This window comes from Boleophthalmus pectinirostris, unplaced genomic scaffold (assembly GCF_026225935.1).
Source record: "Boleophthalmus pectinirostris isolate CB_2022bp ecotype Guang Dong unplaced genomic scaffold, ASM2622593v1 HiC_scaffold_20, whole genome shotgun sequence".
Classification (NCBI taxonomy): Eukaryota; Metazoa; Chordata; class Actinopteri; order Gobiiformes; family Gobiidae; genus Boleophthalmus; species Boleophthalmus pectinirostris.
The window spans coordinates 10,208,728-10,224,155 of NW_026571153.1; the positions used below are offsets into that span (position 1 = coordinate 10,208,728).

General features: G+C 38.2%; 1 protein-coding gene across 1 annotated transcript in view; it reads left to right on the forward strand.

Annotated features, from left to right (window-relative positions):
* Positions 1-15,428, forward strand: part of LOC129409895 (uncharacterized) — a 22,560-nt gene continuing 7,132 nt past the window's right edge. The window contains exons 1-23 of the mRNA XM_055156818.1: positions 1-236; positions 2,017-2,171; positions 2,244-2,458; positions 3,702-3,841; positions 3,937-4,047; positions 4,115-4,273; positions 4,461-4,584; positions 4,667-4,870; positions 5,734-6,078; positions 6,568-7,091; positions 7,252-7,391; positions 7,462-7,566; positions 8,707-8,915; positions 9,408-9,533; positions 9,625-9,758; positions 11,598-11,726; positions 11,862-12,109; positions 12,176-12,341; positions 12,901-13,099; positions 13,526-13,659; positions 13,900-14,006; positions 14,135-14,256; positions 14,714-14,926. Of these exons, the coding sequence (XP_055012793.1) occupies positions 1-236; positions 2,017-2,171; positions 2,244-2,458; positions 3,702-3,841; positions 3,937-4,047; positions 4,115-4,273; positions 4,461-4,584; positions 4,667-4,870; positions 5,734-6,078; positions 6,568-7,091; positions 7,252-7,391; positions 7,462-7,566; positions 8,707-8,915; positions 9,408-9,533; positions 9,625-9,758; positions 11,598-11,726; positions 11,862-12,109; positions 12,176-12,341; positions 12,901-13,099; positions 13,526-13,659; positions 13,900-14,006; positions 14,135-14,256; positions 14,714-14,926 (4,245 nt within the window). The remainder of the gene's footprint in view (positions 237-2,016; positions 2,172-2,243; positions 2,459-3,701; positions 3,842-3,936; positions 4,048-4,114; positions 4,274-4,460; positions 4,585-4,666; positions 4,871-5,733; positions 6,079-6,567; positions 7,092-7,251; positions 7,392-7,461; positions 7,567-8,706; positions 8,916-9,407; positions 9,534-9,624; positions 9,759-11,597; positions 11,727-11,861; positions 12,110-12,175; positions 12,342-12,900; positions 13,100-13,525; positions 13,660-13,899; positions 14,007-14,134; positions 14,257-14,713; positions 14,927-15,428) is intronic.

Here is a 15,428-nt window from a genome sequence, read left to right on the forward strand (position 1 = left end):
ATGAGGAGTTTTGAAGAATCTGTTTACGGACACTATCTGAGTTTTGGAGATGAGGCAATAAATTCAGAGGAGCTCGACAAGACAGACAATCCTTTTTCCGACGAGGAGGAGGGAAGACTGAGCCCGGTCAGAGAGAGAAGTGTCGGGGATGTGGAGAAAGAGCTGTCACAGTTTCGTATGTGGTACAAGCTCGATACAAACAGCATCCCGCCAAAGTACCACCTGCTTCCTATCAGGTAACAGGGTTGAGTTTAGAATCTCTTTTACTCTTTCATCAGACGATTTTGCACATATCATTACAGATTATCTATCTAATCAATTTTTTTTTTTCCAACTTTGTTTATTGAACATTTTTAACATTAACAAACAAACACTACTGAATAGTACTATTACAAGTATGACAATAATACAGGAGGACACATCTGAATGTCAACACCCCCACCCACTGGCCAAACAACCCAAAATAAAATAAATAACTAAAAAATAAGTCAATTAAAAAAATAATAATGAGTAAGTAAATAAAATATATAGTAGCAGTAGTAGGAGGTGATAGATTTAATACAGTGTAAATTAATAAAAAATAAAAAATAATAAATTCAATAAATAATAAACTCAAAAATAAATGAATTTTAAAAAGTAGGAAATATGGATGCAAAAGGAGGAAAGGAGCCCATAGAGGTGAAAAGTTTACATGGGATAAGAAGAGGAAAAAAGAGGGGAAGAAAGGATTATTCCCTATACTTTAGTCATCCTTCAGATCTAATCTAATCTATTTTAAAGATGCTCTATCTAACTTTTCCAAAATCTCCATGGAGGTGTTATTGTTTTGACTGGAATGTTCCATAGTAAGGCATTAAGACAAGCAGGTGACACCACCAGACTAAGTTACAGGTCAGATCTATGGAATGACAACCAAAGACATGCAATAATAAACTGTATTTTTCTTTTTTTAGCAATAAAAACTTGTAGTTAAATACATGCAAGATAGCCATACTTAATATCATAGTGCGGAAACATTCACGGCATACCAATTAAGGCTGTGCAATTGATCGAAGTTTGATCGTGACTTCAATTTGTGTGTCGAAGCGATCTTTAAACTCATATAACTGAGTTGAAATGATAAAGCATGACAAAGTTTATTTTGGGATTTTTGGGAGTATATGTATTTAATTTTTTAAACATAGAGATTATAGAACAGTTGGATATATAGTTTATTTGGGATACATTTCTGTTTTTCTGTGCCTTATATCCATGTTCAAAGTATATTTTATTCATTATGTATTAATATATATTATTATGTTTTATACATATACAAGTTTGCATAAATTATCAATAACATATTATGTTATTATTTGGGGGGGGGGGGGGGAATCATGTAACAAAAAATTATAATTTGAATAATCGTGATTTAAATATTGACCAAAATAATCATGATAATGATTTTTTCTACAATCGAGCAGCTCTAATAGCAATAATACTTCACCTTATAAGTAAGTTAATGTTTCTCTATAAGTTATTATCAAACTAGACAATTTGTGATCATCTTAAATTAATGAGCTGCCTAGTTTTGATTCTTGTGTCATCAGAGAAATCAAGCATTACATAATCCCAAAACAGTTATTATTGATCAGATCTGATGAAACTTTATGGCTGGATATTTAATGTGTTTTTACTTAACAGATTTTACTAAACTATGCTGAGAAATGCTTCACTTTTTATTAGACTTGTTTTACATATAGGATTGAATTTCTAAGAATTAAAGACGAGCCATGTAAATAAAAACAATAACTTTGGATGTGAAGTTTCATCCGTAGAGAAAGCTTGTGTAATGTTGCTAACTTTACACCCTTATCTCAGCTGTAACACTGACCCATTACTCGTGTTCAAGTTTAATAGGCAGTATACCTGACAGAGATTAAGTGAAAGAAGAACCCAGGGCTGAATTAAACATTGCTTTGCTAATTTGATAAAAAAAACACATGTCTGACATCCACTCTTTCTTTTGTTGTGGTGCAGCACACATCATCCTGACATTTTAAGTGTGGACAGGAAACATCAGAAACTGGCCAAAAGCGCCTGGATGGGCACCTTACAGAGACTGTGGAAGGTGCTGTACTACAGAGGAGCTGAGGCCATAGGAAAAGAACAGACATCTATACTACTTAGAACAGGTTTTCTATTGATACATACATTTGATTTATTAGTTTTGGTAAATGTGTAATCAGATTTTTGTGTGTGTTAAGTTCTAGACTGGGAGGTGGAGGAGGGGATTCGGTCTGTGGGCCAAGCTCCACCAGAAGAGCGCTGCCACTGCTACAAAAGAATAATTCCAGATTTATATTACAACCTGAAGAACAAGCACGCTGCTCTGTATGTGGACCTGCTGCGAGGACAGACCGAGATAGACCCAGTCCTCAGTATAGAGCATCAGCAATGTGTGGACAGGATTCACAAGAAAGTAATTTTCCCTTCACAGGAGACAATATGAAACGCGTAATCACAACTAATCACACTTGTCAGGCTGCATTTCTTAGATAAAAACAATTGATGTACAGTGACACACAGTTTAATTTCATTTCATTTTATTATTTATTTTATTTTATTTTTTTATTTTATTTATTTATTTATATTTATTATTTACTAATGATAGATTGTGATTTTGGTGGAGTGGATGTCTTTCAAATGAGGAATATATTTTCTAACATCTTTTCAATCTTGTAATACATAATAATACATTAGGATGGTCCATCAAAGCATGGTAACAAATAAAGTTTCAGATCACCTTGATAAGAATCCTGCATTAAGTATAAGCATCCAAAAGATAACTTAGGAAGAAATTTGGAAGAAAAAGGAGATGTTTCAGAGGTTGCTCAAGCTGCATGAAGTTTTGAAGCTCCTGCAAATGATTTGGTTTTCCTTAAGAAGCCGTCACAGTATAAACATTCAGTTGTCAAGAAAGCAGTCTTAAGAGCTTTCAGCCGACATCTTTGGTACTTGAGTGAAGAAATGGTTGGCTCCAGTGGGACAGAAGAACAGAAGAAGTTGATGGTTCACAATTTTATGGAAAAGGAAGGTTCAGAGGTTCCACCAGAACAATGTGAAGCCCCTAATCAAGCAGATTATGAAGGGAAGCAGATCAGTGATTTTGTCTCCACCAGCATGATGCTTTTCTTCAAAGCTCTTGATCTGCCAAAAAACATTTTTAACAATTCCCCGGCAGACTGCAGACTTTCAGAAGGCTGCTAAAACTGTGAATTTCAGGAACATTGTCAATGATGTTGCTGAAAGGGGTGAAGCTTATATAAGATTTTAACTGTAGCCAAACAAAAAATGAAGATCAGAAACAGACAAAGAACACAGGAGCATCTTTAGTGGTGCCAACAAAGCCACAGTAGTTGCTAGACTTTCTAAGTAACTTTTTATGGATTTTCTAAATAATTTTTTCAGTTTGTGTTCGCAGAATAAAATGACAAATTATTCGAGTACGCCTTATATATTTGGTTCTCTATGTTATAGTATAGACCCTATAGGGCAATTTTCAAGTGTTTTGAGCAACCTCTAAATATTTATTAATTTGCATAAAATTTTGACCCAAATATTTTGACCAGATATGGAACCAAATGCAGGGCTCTAATCTAGAGAATCTAAAAAAAATGTTTTTGGACCACCCTATAGTACATCTTCTTACTTCTTCCTTGCAGTTGCGTCGCACCAACATCTACGAGCGTAAAGTGGCCTGGGGAAGGACAGGACTGGACCCCAAACAAAATCGCTCGCACAACTTTTACACAGAGCGCATCTGCTCCCATGTTCAACGCACTGTCCTCAGCTCCATCAACAAGTATGTTTACATGTATCTACTGCCCTCGTGTACTGTACTTCTGATGTACTTTAAGTCTGCCTTCTGTTGTCCTTATGATATTGTTTTAACTTTAGATTTGCAAAGAGAAGAGAAATGCATGGAACATTTGAAAAGATGAGGAGAGAAGCGATACGAGCACAGATACAAGAGGAGATACAGCGTCACAAACAGCACAGTCTAAATCTGTAAACTATTTATAATCTTAATCCCATGTTTACTTATTAGTACTCATTGAAAGTTTGTTTTGTCCAGAGCAAAGAACTTTATTTTAAGACAAGCCTTTCTGGAAGATGTAGAAAAAGCTTTGAAGCAGTCATCTTCCAGGCAAATTCTTCTGTCGGGACCACCCGGCTGTGGGAAGACCACTGTCATGGCCGCCATTGCTCAGAAAGCTCCAAAGTGGATTTCAGGGTAAGAAAGGCAATACAACTACTAATACTACTACTAATACTTGTAAAATGTATATATTGCTCTTAAGATATGCATTTTTTCAGCATACATAAACCAATTTTGTCTCTCATTTAGGTTCACTACATGATCTGAGGTTGTTTTGTCTCTTTAGTTGTATTTTTATTATTATTTTTTGTTTTTGCGACAGAACTGTTACAGTTTTGGTGGCCTTTATTGGTTTTTCTGGAGAAAGCAGAAATATCCGTTTGGTTGTACAAAATCTGTGCGTCCAACTGGCTGAAATTTACTGTCCTCACACACAACTATCAGAAGTACTGTCATTATAAACTGAAATCTATCCATCTTTGTTTAGAATATTGTTGTAGCTTCATATTGTTTGTGTTTGTTTGATAGGGCCTTCCTCAACTTGTGAATGAATTCCACTCCCTGCTGGCCTTGGTGGACTCAGACAGACCCGCGGTGGTGCTGCTGGATGGGCTCGATGAACTGTCAGATGAACACGGCCCACACCTCTCCTGGATTTTAACAGCTCTCCCAGAAAATGTTTACCTCATTCTCTCAGCGACCACCAATTCAACCTGCACTCAAATCTTACTGGTCAGTGCTGTTGAAATCTTTTACATTAGCACAACTCAACTAATATACTGATGTGAATAGTAATAGATGAATGTCCCACTTTAAATTCTCTTAAAAATTATCAAACCACTATCACTTAACATGTTAAAGGGTCATCTCTTGTGTGTCCTGCCATACTGTAGTACATCTGTATTCTTCTGTGAGCTAAAATGCTAGAGGATGGGCTGAGAAATTTAGTTTAAACAAATCAAAGTTGTGTTTTATTTTACAAATATGTTCCCAGTTCCCTTAGATTTAGATTTCATTTGTTGTGTTTTGTAGGGATGTATCAGTAACCGAAATATTGTCGTCAAAAGTCTCACAATAATATTGAGAACTGTCACAATATATCGAATTACAAGTTCCTTTGGTTAAATGCATTGTTTTATAGTTGCAACAGCTATAAAACATTGGGAACCACATATACCATGATTGATTTCAGTGCAGACAACATGAAGAAATATATTTTTTACTTGAATTCTTGGGATTATGACAGTAATGATTCAAGTCAACATTTCAAGTCTTGTCACAGTATTTTAAATGCAAAAAGTATCCTGTCTACAATTATATTAACCACTCCAAAATATCACAATAAATATCGTACTGTGAAATTAATATCTTAATAATATCGTATGCCATCAGATTTAGATATCGTTACATCCCTAGTGTTTTATTATTAAACTAAGAAAGATACTGCTGACGGATGGTATAAGGGTTAGGGTAGAGTGCATATGCAGGACAAAACGCCTGATTATGATGTCTGAAAATGTTGGCTATGGTTCAAAAATTAAGAATATTATCTTCCCACTATAACACAATGTGCCCTTCATTCCTTGTTTCAACAGTCTGGACAGTTCACACTCCTGTCCATTCCTCCGCTGAGCACAGATGACATCTCTACAGCATTAGAGTCTAAACTTAACCAAGACCAAAGGCGTCTGAGGCCGGACCAGTGGAAGGCCCTAGTGCAGGCTTGTGAGTCCTGCCCCTGTCCTCTATACCTGCAAACTGCCTACAGCGAGAGCTTACACTGGACGTCCTACACATCCCAGTCCAGTCTGAAGCTGCCTGCCACCCTCCAGGGCTTGTACCTAAACATGTTGTCCCGTATGGAGAGGGACATTGGAAAACAGCTGGTCAGACGGGCGGCAATGCTTGTGTCCATTTCTCGACATGGAGTGACTGAAGAGGTTGGTATTTATCAGTATGACTATGAACATTCAGCAATATTACTACTTTCCTAAATATGCCTGCCTATGTAAATATGTAGTAAAAGATATTTTTGAATCGTCTTGGATGAGGGGAATAATGAGAAAAAAAATCCTACCAATACCAAAAACTGTGCCTGTCAATTTTTACAGAGCGTTGAACCTGGAAATTTCCAGACCAGACACTGGATTTTAATGTTATTAGTAGAAATTTCAGTGCTGTTTTCTGGTGGTGTGAATAAAGTGATGGACTAAATACATATATGAACCCACTCAATGGGAAAGGGAACGATACAGAAAAATAATTTATGAAATATCTGGAAAGGTATACTTTATTGTCCCTGTAGGGAAATTTCTCCTTTGCATTTAAGCCATCCTTCCTGCCACTGTGGGGGATAAACATGCAAGCTCAGCATAGAAAGGCCTCGGTTTTCTGGGAGTCAAAATTAATTTGTATCTCCGTATCCCCAGGAAATACTTCACCTACTTTCCAAAGACGGAAAAGTCCTCCAGGAAGTGTCTTCAGCTCACAGCTCTCCTCTCGTCTGTAAATTGCCTTATATCCTGTGGGCGCGTCTGAAACAGGAGCTGGGCCTTCACCTGACAGAAGTGAGGACAGACGACACGTGGGTTTACCGCTGGACTCACGCTGAACTGCGCCGAGTTTGTTTACAACGCTACTTCAGGAATGAGGAGTCCTGTATGGCCGTACATGCAGACTATGCTGATTACTACAGAGACAAATCTCCAAACGCTCACATATTCCAGGCTACCGCGTGGGTCCTTGAGGAAACCAAGGGAGATGAAAAGATTAAAAGTTACAGGTTTAATTTGAGGAAGCTGCGAGGGCTTCCCTTCCACCTGGTCCACTCCGGGCAGATTATACCCTTCTTAGTGGAGTGTATTTTTAACTATGAGTTCCTCCTGCATAAGGCCTGGGGGTCGTCTGTTCTGGAAATAGAGGAGGACCTGAAAAAGGCAGTGCTACCAGATAAGTATGTTACAGCAACACTTCATATTTAATCTAAGATGTACAATTTAAATATAGTGGTGTAACAAGACAAAGTTACAGCAGCTTAAAATACCATATCAGAATACATTGTTTGCCAGTAAAATTATACTAAAAGTTTATTCAGCTTGCTTTTGTCTCATCAGGGAAGTGGCAGATGTGGTGGTGCTGTCAGGTGCTCTGGGCCTGTCCCGTTCAGTGCTTCTCCAGGACCCCTGTCAGCTTGCCTCACAGCTCATGGGTCGCCTGGGGAAAATGGTCATGGAGGACCGGCCTGTTGCAAAGGGTATTCCATTCAAGTTCTCAATATTCTCTTCGTTTTTAGGTTTTTAGGTTGTCTGTTTGTGCCCATCTAGGTGATCCTCTGAAGTTCCGGTACCTCCACGCTTTACTGGATCAGTGCTCCCACTCATGTCTGCCTGTTCTGCTGCCCTCCGCCACCTGTCTGCTGCCCCCTGGAGGTCTACACCACACACTATTAGCAGGTTACTCATTAGGCTCTACTCACGCTTATGTCATAAATCAGGAAGACGTTTGGAAACTTGACAACTTCAGGCGGGCTCTTTTCGCGGTAGTAAGTCTGACAAATCTAGGAAAAATTAGAAAATGTCCCAGTTTTCTTCATCTACGTGTCATTGCAGCGTTCCGTTATGTTCAGCTAATCAAGAATTACAACCACACCTCAGTTTTCATCATGTCCCCACTGACACATAACTCTGAGCGCACTGGGTACATGCGATTAGAAGAGATGAAGGCGCCAAATTCAAGGTTATTCCAAACAGCACATACGTATGCAGTCTTCATTTTACCGCTGATCACATTTAATTCAATGGGTTTTATCACAGTCGCTAGGCAAGGCCAGTGTCAGTAACTACACCGGAAGTTGTCATTGCATGTTTTCAAACTCTTGGTTTTTGACGTACGCCTGAGTAGAGCCTATAAAATGTGCTATTTTTAAAAGATTGTTTTTTGACCCATTGGCTTCATAGAGTAGATTTAAGTGTGAAATTGAGGTAATAGATAGAGGTGTAACAATATCCATGTCTCACGATATGATATCGTCATGGTATGAACCTCACGGTATGATATAAGATCATGATATGGTGGGGAGGCTCACGATTAGGGATGTAACAATATCCGAATCTCTCTGTATGATATTTTCACAATATACATCTCACAGTACAATATTTATTGCAATATTTTGTGGAGGCTTATATGCTACTTTTCCCTCTTAAAATGCCTTGACAAAACTTTATTCAAAGAACTAAGACTTAAAAGTGCTCTTGTAGTCTACACAAAAATGGAGCAAAGGATCAAGGTCTACGTATTTCCCTGTCTTTTTTTGCCATTGCTGCACCATAACTCTTAATTTAAGCAAAGAGACTTGTAATTCGATATATTGTGATGGTCCACAATATTATTGTGACAACTTTGATGATACGATAGCACGATATTTCGGTTATTGTTACATCCCTAGTAAAAGACATTCAATCTACAATTTGTGGATTATTGCAAAACCTGCCAAACGGCAAAATTCTCTGGCTATGGTGACTTCACATCTAATAATCCTGCACACTCCTAATGTTGAGTTCCTCCACCAGGTCCTCTGAGCTGTGTGACTGCACTTGGAGGTTCTCAGCAGAGTCCCACTGCAGTGACCTGTGAGCTGGATGGAAGCATCAGGTTCTGGGACCTGGAGCAGAGGAGAACCACCGGTCACTTGGATCCAGCAGGAGCATTTGTGGCAGATTCTCTCCATCTTGGTTTGAATGACACAATGCTTATCATCCGCATGGGCCAAGCTTTACAGGTAAGATGTTTGGATGACAGCAAAATCAAGACCTACATGTGGAGTAGGGGTGTGCAAAAATATCAAAATATCGATATATCGTATTGTTTAATGTGATACTTCAGTATCGATATTGTAGGCTGCTGTATCAATGTATCACCAACAGTATGATTTGGTATATTTTACTAAATTATTTTGTTACAGAGCTACAGTTTTGTTGTTTGTTTAGAGGAAGGAAACTCGTTTATGTGACACATTTGACATATTCACTGTTTTAATGTTTAAAATGTGTGTGTTTCATATGAACTTTGCACAAGAAGTGGTTTAACAAAGACGTTTAGTATCACAGCCATGATTTAGACTTTATTTTTTACTGAACCCTTTCAAATCATTTTGAAATATATCGTACTGAATCAAAAGTGCACTGTATTGAAATATGTATCGTATCGGCTACTTCTAAATGATACCCAACACTAATGAGGATAACTCTTTAAACTTGAAAATGTGTTTCAGGTACGTGAGGTTGAATCTGGGCGTGTGGTGTATTCAGACAGTGGATCAGTGGACGTCCCGATTGTGACCACAGCTTTGAATGGACAGCTCCTTGTGTTGTTTTATGATGGGACTCCCCGAGTGAAGGTAGCAGCTGGAATTACGTCTTATTTTATTTATTCCTGGTGTTGTTGTGAATGTTTATTTTACCTTAACGCCTTGATTTTGATTTCATTAGGTGTTTGATTTGGCTGCATCCTGTTCTCTATTGCACTCGATCAACATTTCTCTGCATTCTGAACCTATCCACAGAAATGGCTCAATTCTCCTGTCCAGCAACTCCATCAAAGACTACGTCCTTTTTGCCTACAGGTCCAATAATGTGTGCATAGTAAGACTGTTGTGAGATCCTGGAGAACAAGAGCTGCCAACAACAAGCCACCAACCTAAATAATGCCACATCTTTCTGTTAACAAGCTGTGAAATCTGGCCTCTTTGTTACAAGACAACTCACCACAGACTGTCTGAATTATTAAGAAAGGCCACAACACAGTTCCTTAGATCCATCTCCTCACAACAAGAAGCAACTGATAGGCTATTATGCGAGGATAAAAGGGAGCTAATATCCACACAAGCTGTCTATCCCAGTATCAAAGACAGTGGGCTAATGCTTTCACAGTAATTAGCACGGATGACAGAGTTTCACGCCTGATGGACAGGGATCACATACATTATAATATAGGTCATTGTGATGCTTGGTAAGGTAAGGCGCCAAGCATGGAAACAGCATGTAACAGCTCAGGGGCAGACTCGTGTACACTGTGTTCTGACATTTCAGCAATATTTTTTAGTTTTCTGATATATTATATTATTTCAGAGTATTTTTACAACTGCTCTTAGTGTGATTCATGTTTGAGTTCATATATTAAGCAGGTACAACAGCGTTCACATCTGAGAGAAAAGTATTTTATTATTTGCAGTGAGCATTATAACAGGAGTCACCAAACTTTTTTCCCTGGGGGCCACATTATTGCTCCTGATTGTGGTGGAGGCCGGGGTCAGGTCGGCCGTATAACAGCTTTGTATGACCTTAACGACGCAGATTATATTCTTTGAAAACTGTCACACTTTCTTTACATATCAGACAAACTGCATGGTCCTTACACTGAACAAAAAAATAATCGGTCGTCCACTGTTCTTTGAAAACTCTACACTCAAGTCAAGTTTACTCAATTTACGCACGTTGAGTTCTGTAGTGCAGTTAAGGACAGCAAAATGGCTTGTGTTAAAGTACGAAAACTTAACACATTTTTTAATTGGAACAAGTTCCCATATTACATGATCGTTATATCCACAGTGCAATATGTGTAGCTGTACAGTGCCCATGAACATTTGTGTGATATTGGTCGCACATGAGAATGTCTGTGTTTAGTAGCGTGTAACAAAAATATAATTTTTCATGAGTTTCGCATATGTTAGTTCTGTGACTGTAGATCAGTGTGTTGTGTATCACCAGGAAAAGAAGAAATGGAAATTATTTTTGTTCTAATTAGAATTTTAACGGCATACACTGAAAGAGAAAGGAACTGTTCTAATTAGTGATTATCTCGAAAATTATAAATATTTTACGATACAAATGCATAGAATTATAAATAGATAATAATTTTTCTGAGATTTTGAGAGCACTCCTGTTGCTCAAGCTCCATCCTTTACGGAGTTATGACCAAAAACACATATTTCACTTTGGTGACCTTGACCAGTTTAAACCTGTAACATCCAGTGTACCCCAGTTATGTGTGTGCCAGCTTGTGGGATGATTGGGTGAACATTTTAGGCCGCAGATGGTTCAGAAATTGCCTATCCTTTATAATGATGTGACATTTCAATTGACCCGTGTGACCTCAAATGACCTTGGATCGTCACCAAACTTTTTTTGCGGCATTGGGCACAGGGGCTTGACCCATGTACCCAATTTGGTGACTATCGGTCCATAAATGGCCTAGTTATCGCGGGTGGACAGACACACACACAGACACACAGGGTGAATACAAAACCTGGACAAGCCTTTGAGGACCAGGTAAAAATCAACAAATTACAAGATGCAAATGTGTTAGCGGGACTTAGTTTGATGACCCCTGCATTATAACACTATGCCGTCTCTGTACACACACTTAGACAGTATAAAATCAACGGTGTGTTTTCCTGGTACAGATCTGGCTGTGAAGCAGGTGTGTTCAGTGCTAAAGAGGGCACGGTGCTTAAAGTGCTGTTTGCTCAACACGCTGCTGCCTCCATCCAGGCTGTGGACATGACTGAGGACTACCTGCTGCTCTTCTGCAGGTATTTTACATTAGTGTTTCCTCACAAGTCAGTCTACACTATAGGCTTTTAAACATCGCAATTACAATTAGTATAAAACGAATCAGTACCAATTAAGATAAAATAATTACCTTTGCTGTGTTTTGTCCATTGTAGATATCCGTACAGGCAAGATCGTCAAATCATTCACATTGAACTCTTCAGTGCCGAGTCCTTCCAGTATGAGAGATCGATCCTGGGCTGTGGTCAGGACTTCATATCCCAGGTCACAGTGAACCATGCAGGAACTCACGTCGTGGCCTTCTGCTCCTCTCAGCGGACGGGCGTCACTGGCCTGATCACCTGGAACCTGGAGACAGAGGACCACAAACACATCACACAGTTCCCAGGAATACTCAATAAAGGTGTTTTATGATGGTGCAGGTAATAGGTGTCTGAAAATGTAATGTTGATTTTATGCTCTACTCCAGGGCTGTGTTTTGATCTGCACCTCTGCCTGGGAGTCTGCTTTGGAGAGAGATATGTGCGTCTGTGGGATCTCTCCACCAGGATTACAGACCAGACTCTGACTTACAACGTCCACAAGAGCCGGAGTGATGGCACCAAAGAGCTCATCGCAATGGGCAAGCAACCTCGGTAAAGCAGGGAGGGGCACGTGGTCTGAGGAGGGCCACAATCATAGTTTTGTAAATGTCTTCAAGTGAGGGCAGGTGTTTTGTATATTTTCATATAATTATTCCATCACCAGTAACTTACTCAGGGTTGTATTTTGAGTGATTCATGCATGTTTGAGTAATCCTGTAATATTCATTTGAGACATCAGAGTTCAGAAATGTTACATTTTTCTCTATCTCTGACCACTGCCTATACTTACTTGACTCCTGGTCATACATGTAATTATTCAACATTAAAATATTCAAATATTAAAATGAAAGTCCACTACTGGCTACAGTGAAATACCACTATGAAAAGGCAGTTTACAAATGAACAAAATGTAAACTAACAATCTCTGTTATAGTTTATTACAACATAGCAGGAAAAAAGCATTCTCTTCTTTAAGATTACCTTGATTGTTTAATTCAGAAAAAACACCATCTTATCTGATAAAGGAATTGACTTTTCATCTTAACAAGTACATTATCACAAATGTGGACTGTTCATTCAACTCTTGGAGTGTGTCTCCCTCTGCTGGCAGGTATGCAGTATGTTTCTCTGAGCGACCTGGGACAGTGTTTGTGTGGAACTTGGGCAGGCAGCGTTTCAGGTGTCGGCCTGTGCGAGCGCAGCACGGACTCTTCAGCAGCACAGACGTGGTCCTAGTGCATCAACTCAAACTCTACATACTGACCAACAGGAGCTCCGCCAGCAGAACACAAGCACCACCGTGCTTTCAGGTCACCACAATTTACAGTGAAGTTTATTATAAAATATATATAATGGAAGTAGGTGATAGGTATTTGTGATGTGCATGTAGACATAAAGGATTTATAAATGTGTACACAGTGGGTGCATTAAAATAGTCAGAAAAGAAATGTGATCAACAGAAATCCTGTATGACATGTAAGCTACTGATTTTTTGAGTAACTGTTGTATTTGGAAGTAGAATGACTTTTAAAGTAAAATTTTGCTTTTGTTACACTCGGACAATCAGAAATACATTACATTTCTCACATGAAATGTAGCTGTTCACATGACATTTTAGTTATCTGTCAACTTTTAAAAACAAATGATGATCAGATTTTTAGTGCGCGTGTGACCATAATCAGAGATCTAGAGTAATTACATTTTTGAAGTGATGTGATGTGTCTTTTCTGTGGCAGACTCTGCTGGTGTTTGACCTGATCAAGCGGAGCTACGTGAGAAGACAGACTGGGCTGGCAATTATCCCCTGTCCTCAGCACGAGTACCGGCTTCTGGAAAATGGAGCAACACTTCTGGGCCTCTCAGAGACAAGGTGAAAATATACTGAAATACAAAACAAGAAATACGACAGACAGAGTTTATCTTAACTCTGTATTAACTGGCAGCAAGGCCATGGGTTAAAGTTTGTTGTTTCTAGTTTCTTTTTATATACAGTATATGTTTGTCTATGTAAAAGTATATAACTGCAAACATAGATTCAAACATGATTTGATGAATTATTAACAAATAATTTTATGTTGTGTTGACCGAACACAGTTTTATGTTGTTTCAGAGATTATTTAATCTTGTGGGATCTGGATTCTGGTTCCATCAAACATCGAATGGACAGTAGAATATTCAAAGACCTGCCACCTCCTCTAACAACAGAAACACAATTATGTAATCATCTAATCCTATCCACAGCAGTTTTCTCTATAAAGTTAAACCTACTATTCAATGATTATACATGTATGTGTTTAAGTTAAAAATATATAAATATTATTAACAGCAACATTATTGTTTCCTAGTACTGCGGTGGGATATTCAACCAGAAAACCAAGCAGCACAGATAAAGCAGGAAGATAAAACAAAGCTTGAAAGAGAAAAACACAAAGCCATTGACCAGTATTTGATCAGTGGAGATGAACAGGTAAAGTATATAATATCTAGGAATAGGGATGTAACAATAACAGAAATATTGTGATATCATATTGTCAAAAGGCTCACAATAATATTAAATTACAAGTCTTTTTGCTTAAATTAATAGTTATGTAGTTTTTTTGTCTTTCTTAATCTGTAAACCTGTGCACCACTAGCTAAAAAAGAGGGAACTACATAGACCATGATCCTTTGTTATTAAGCACTTTTAAATCTTAATTCTTCATATTATAACAGTACGAAGACTTTTCCAAGACTTTTAAAAGGAAAAGTAGCATATTCACAATTTTGTAAGCCTCCAAAAAATATCACAATAAATATAGAACCATATGGATATCGTGAAAATAGCAATATCACAACCAACTATTTATAATGCAGTTATTGTAAGCAAAATCTTTATTTATTTATTTATCATTCACTGTTAAAATGATTGGCTGTGTGTATTATAGGTGGTGGTTTGCTCCTATTTTAGTTTAGTTTATCAACTGGATGTCTTCCACCTCACCTCCCAAGAGCATCTTCACACTTTGGAGGACAAAAATTCCCTTCTTAATCTCCGTACAGCGGCTTTAACACACAGCGGTGACCATTTAGTCCTGACCAACTACAACCAGGAAGATCACTGCCCTGGTCTCACACTGTGGGACCTTCAAAGTGGAAAAGTATGTACCTATAAAAGTATGTATCTATAAAAAAAAAAAAATCAACATCTTGGAAATCCTGAAAGAAATAGGTTGTTGATGTCATAATAAGCACTACTCTGTTAGAAGCTCTGTTACTAAAATTAGACTTTAATCTGAGCTTTATTGGAACAGAATCTGACCAGAACGAGCTGATTTGGTTGGAACTACAAGTGAGAAGATTTGTGCTTTTTAAAGTCTCTCACACATAAAATTACAGTCGAAGATTTGTGCTTTTTAAAGTCTCTCACACATAAAATTACAGTCACAAGTTTTGCAGTTGTTCACACCTTTTCTGTGGAAAGTCAAACACCTAAACAGGACCAAGAATACTCCTGTTGATCACGGGCTCCTGAAAATGTGCTGTTTAAATCCATTATGTTTTTTTTTTTTACGTGTGCCATATGTCACCACTGAAACTGCTGAACAATCCCTCCGTAGAAATGCCTTACAGAACACCCCCAGCATGATTAGGCTGACCTGA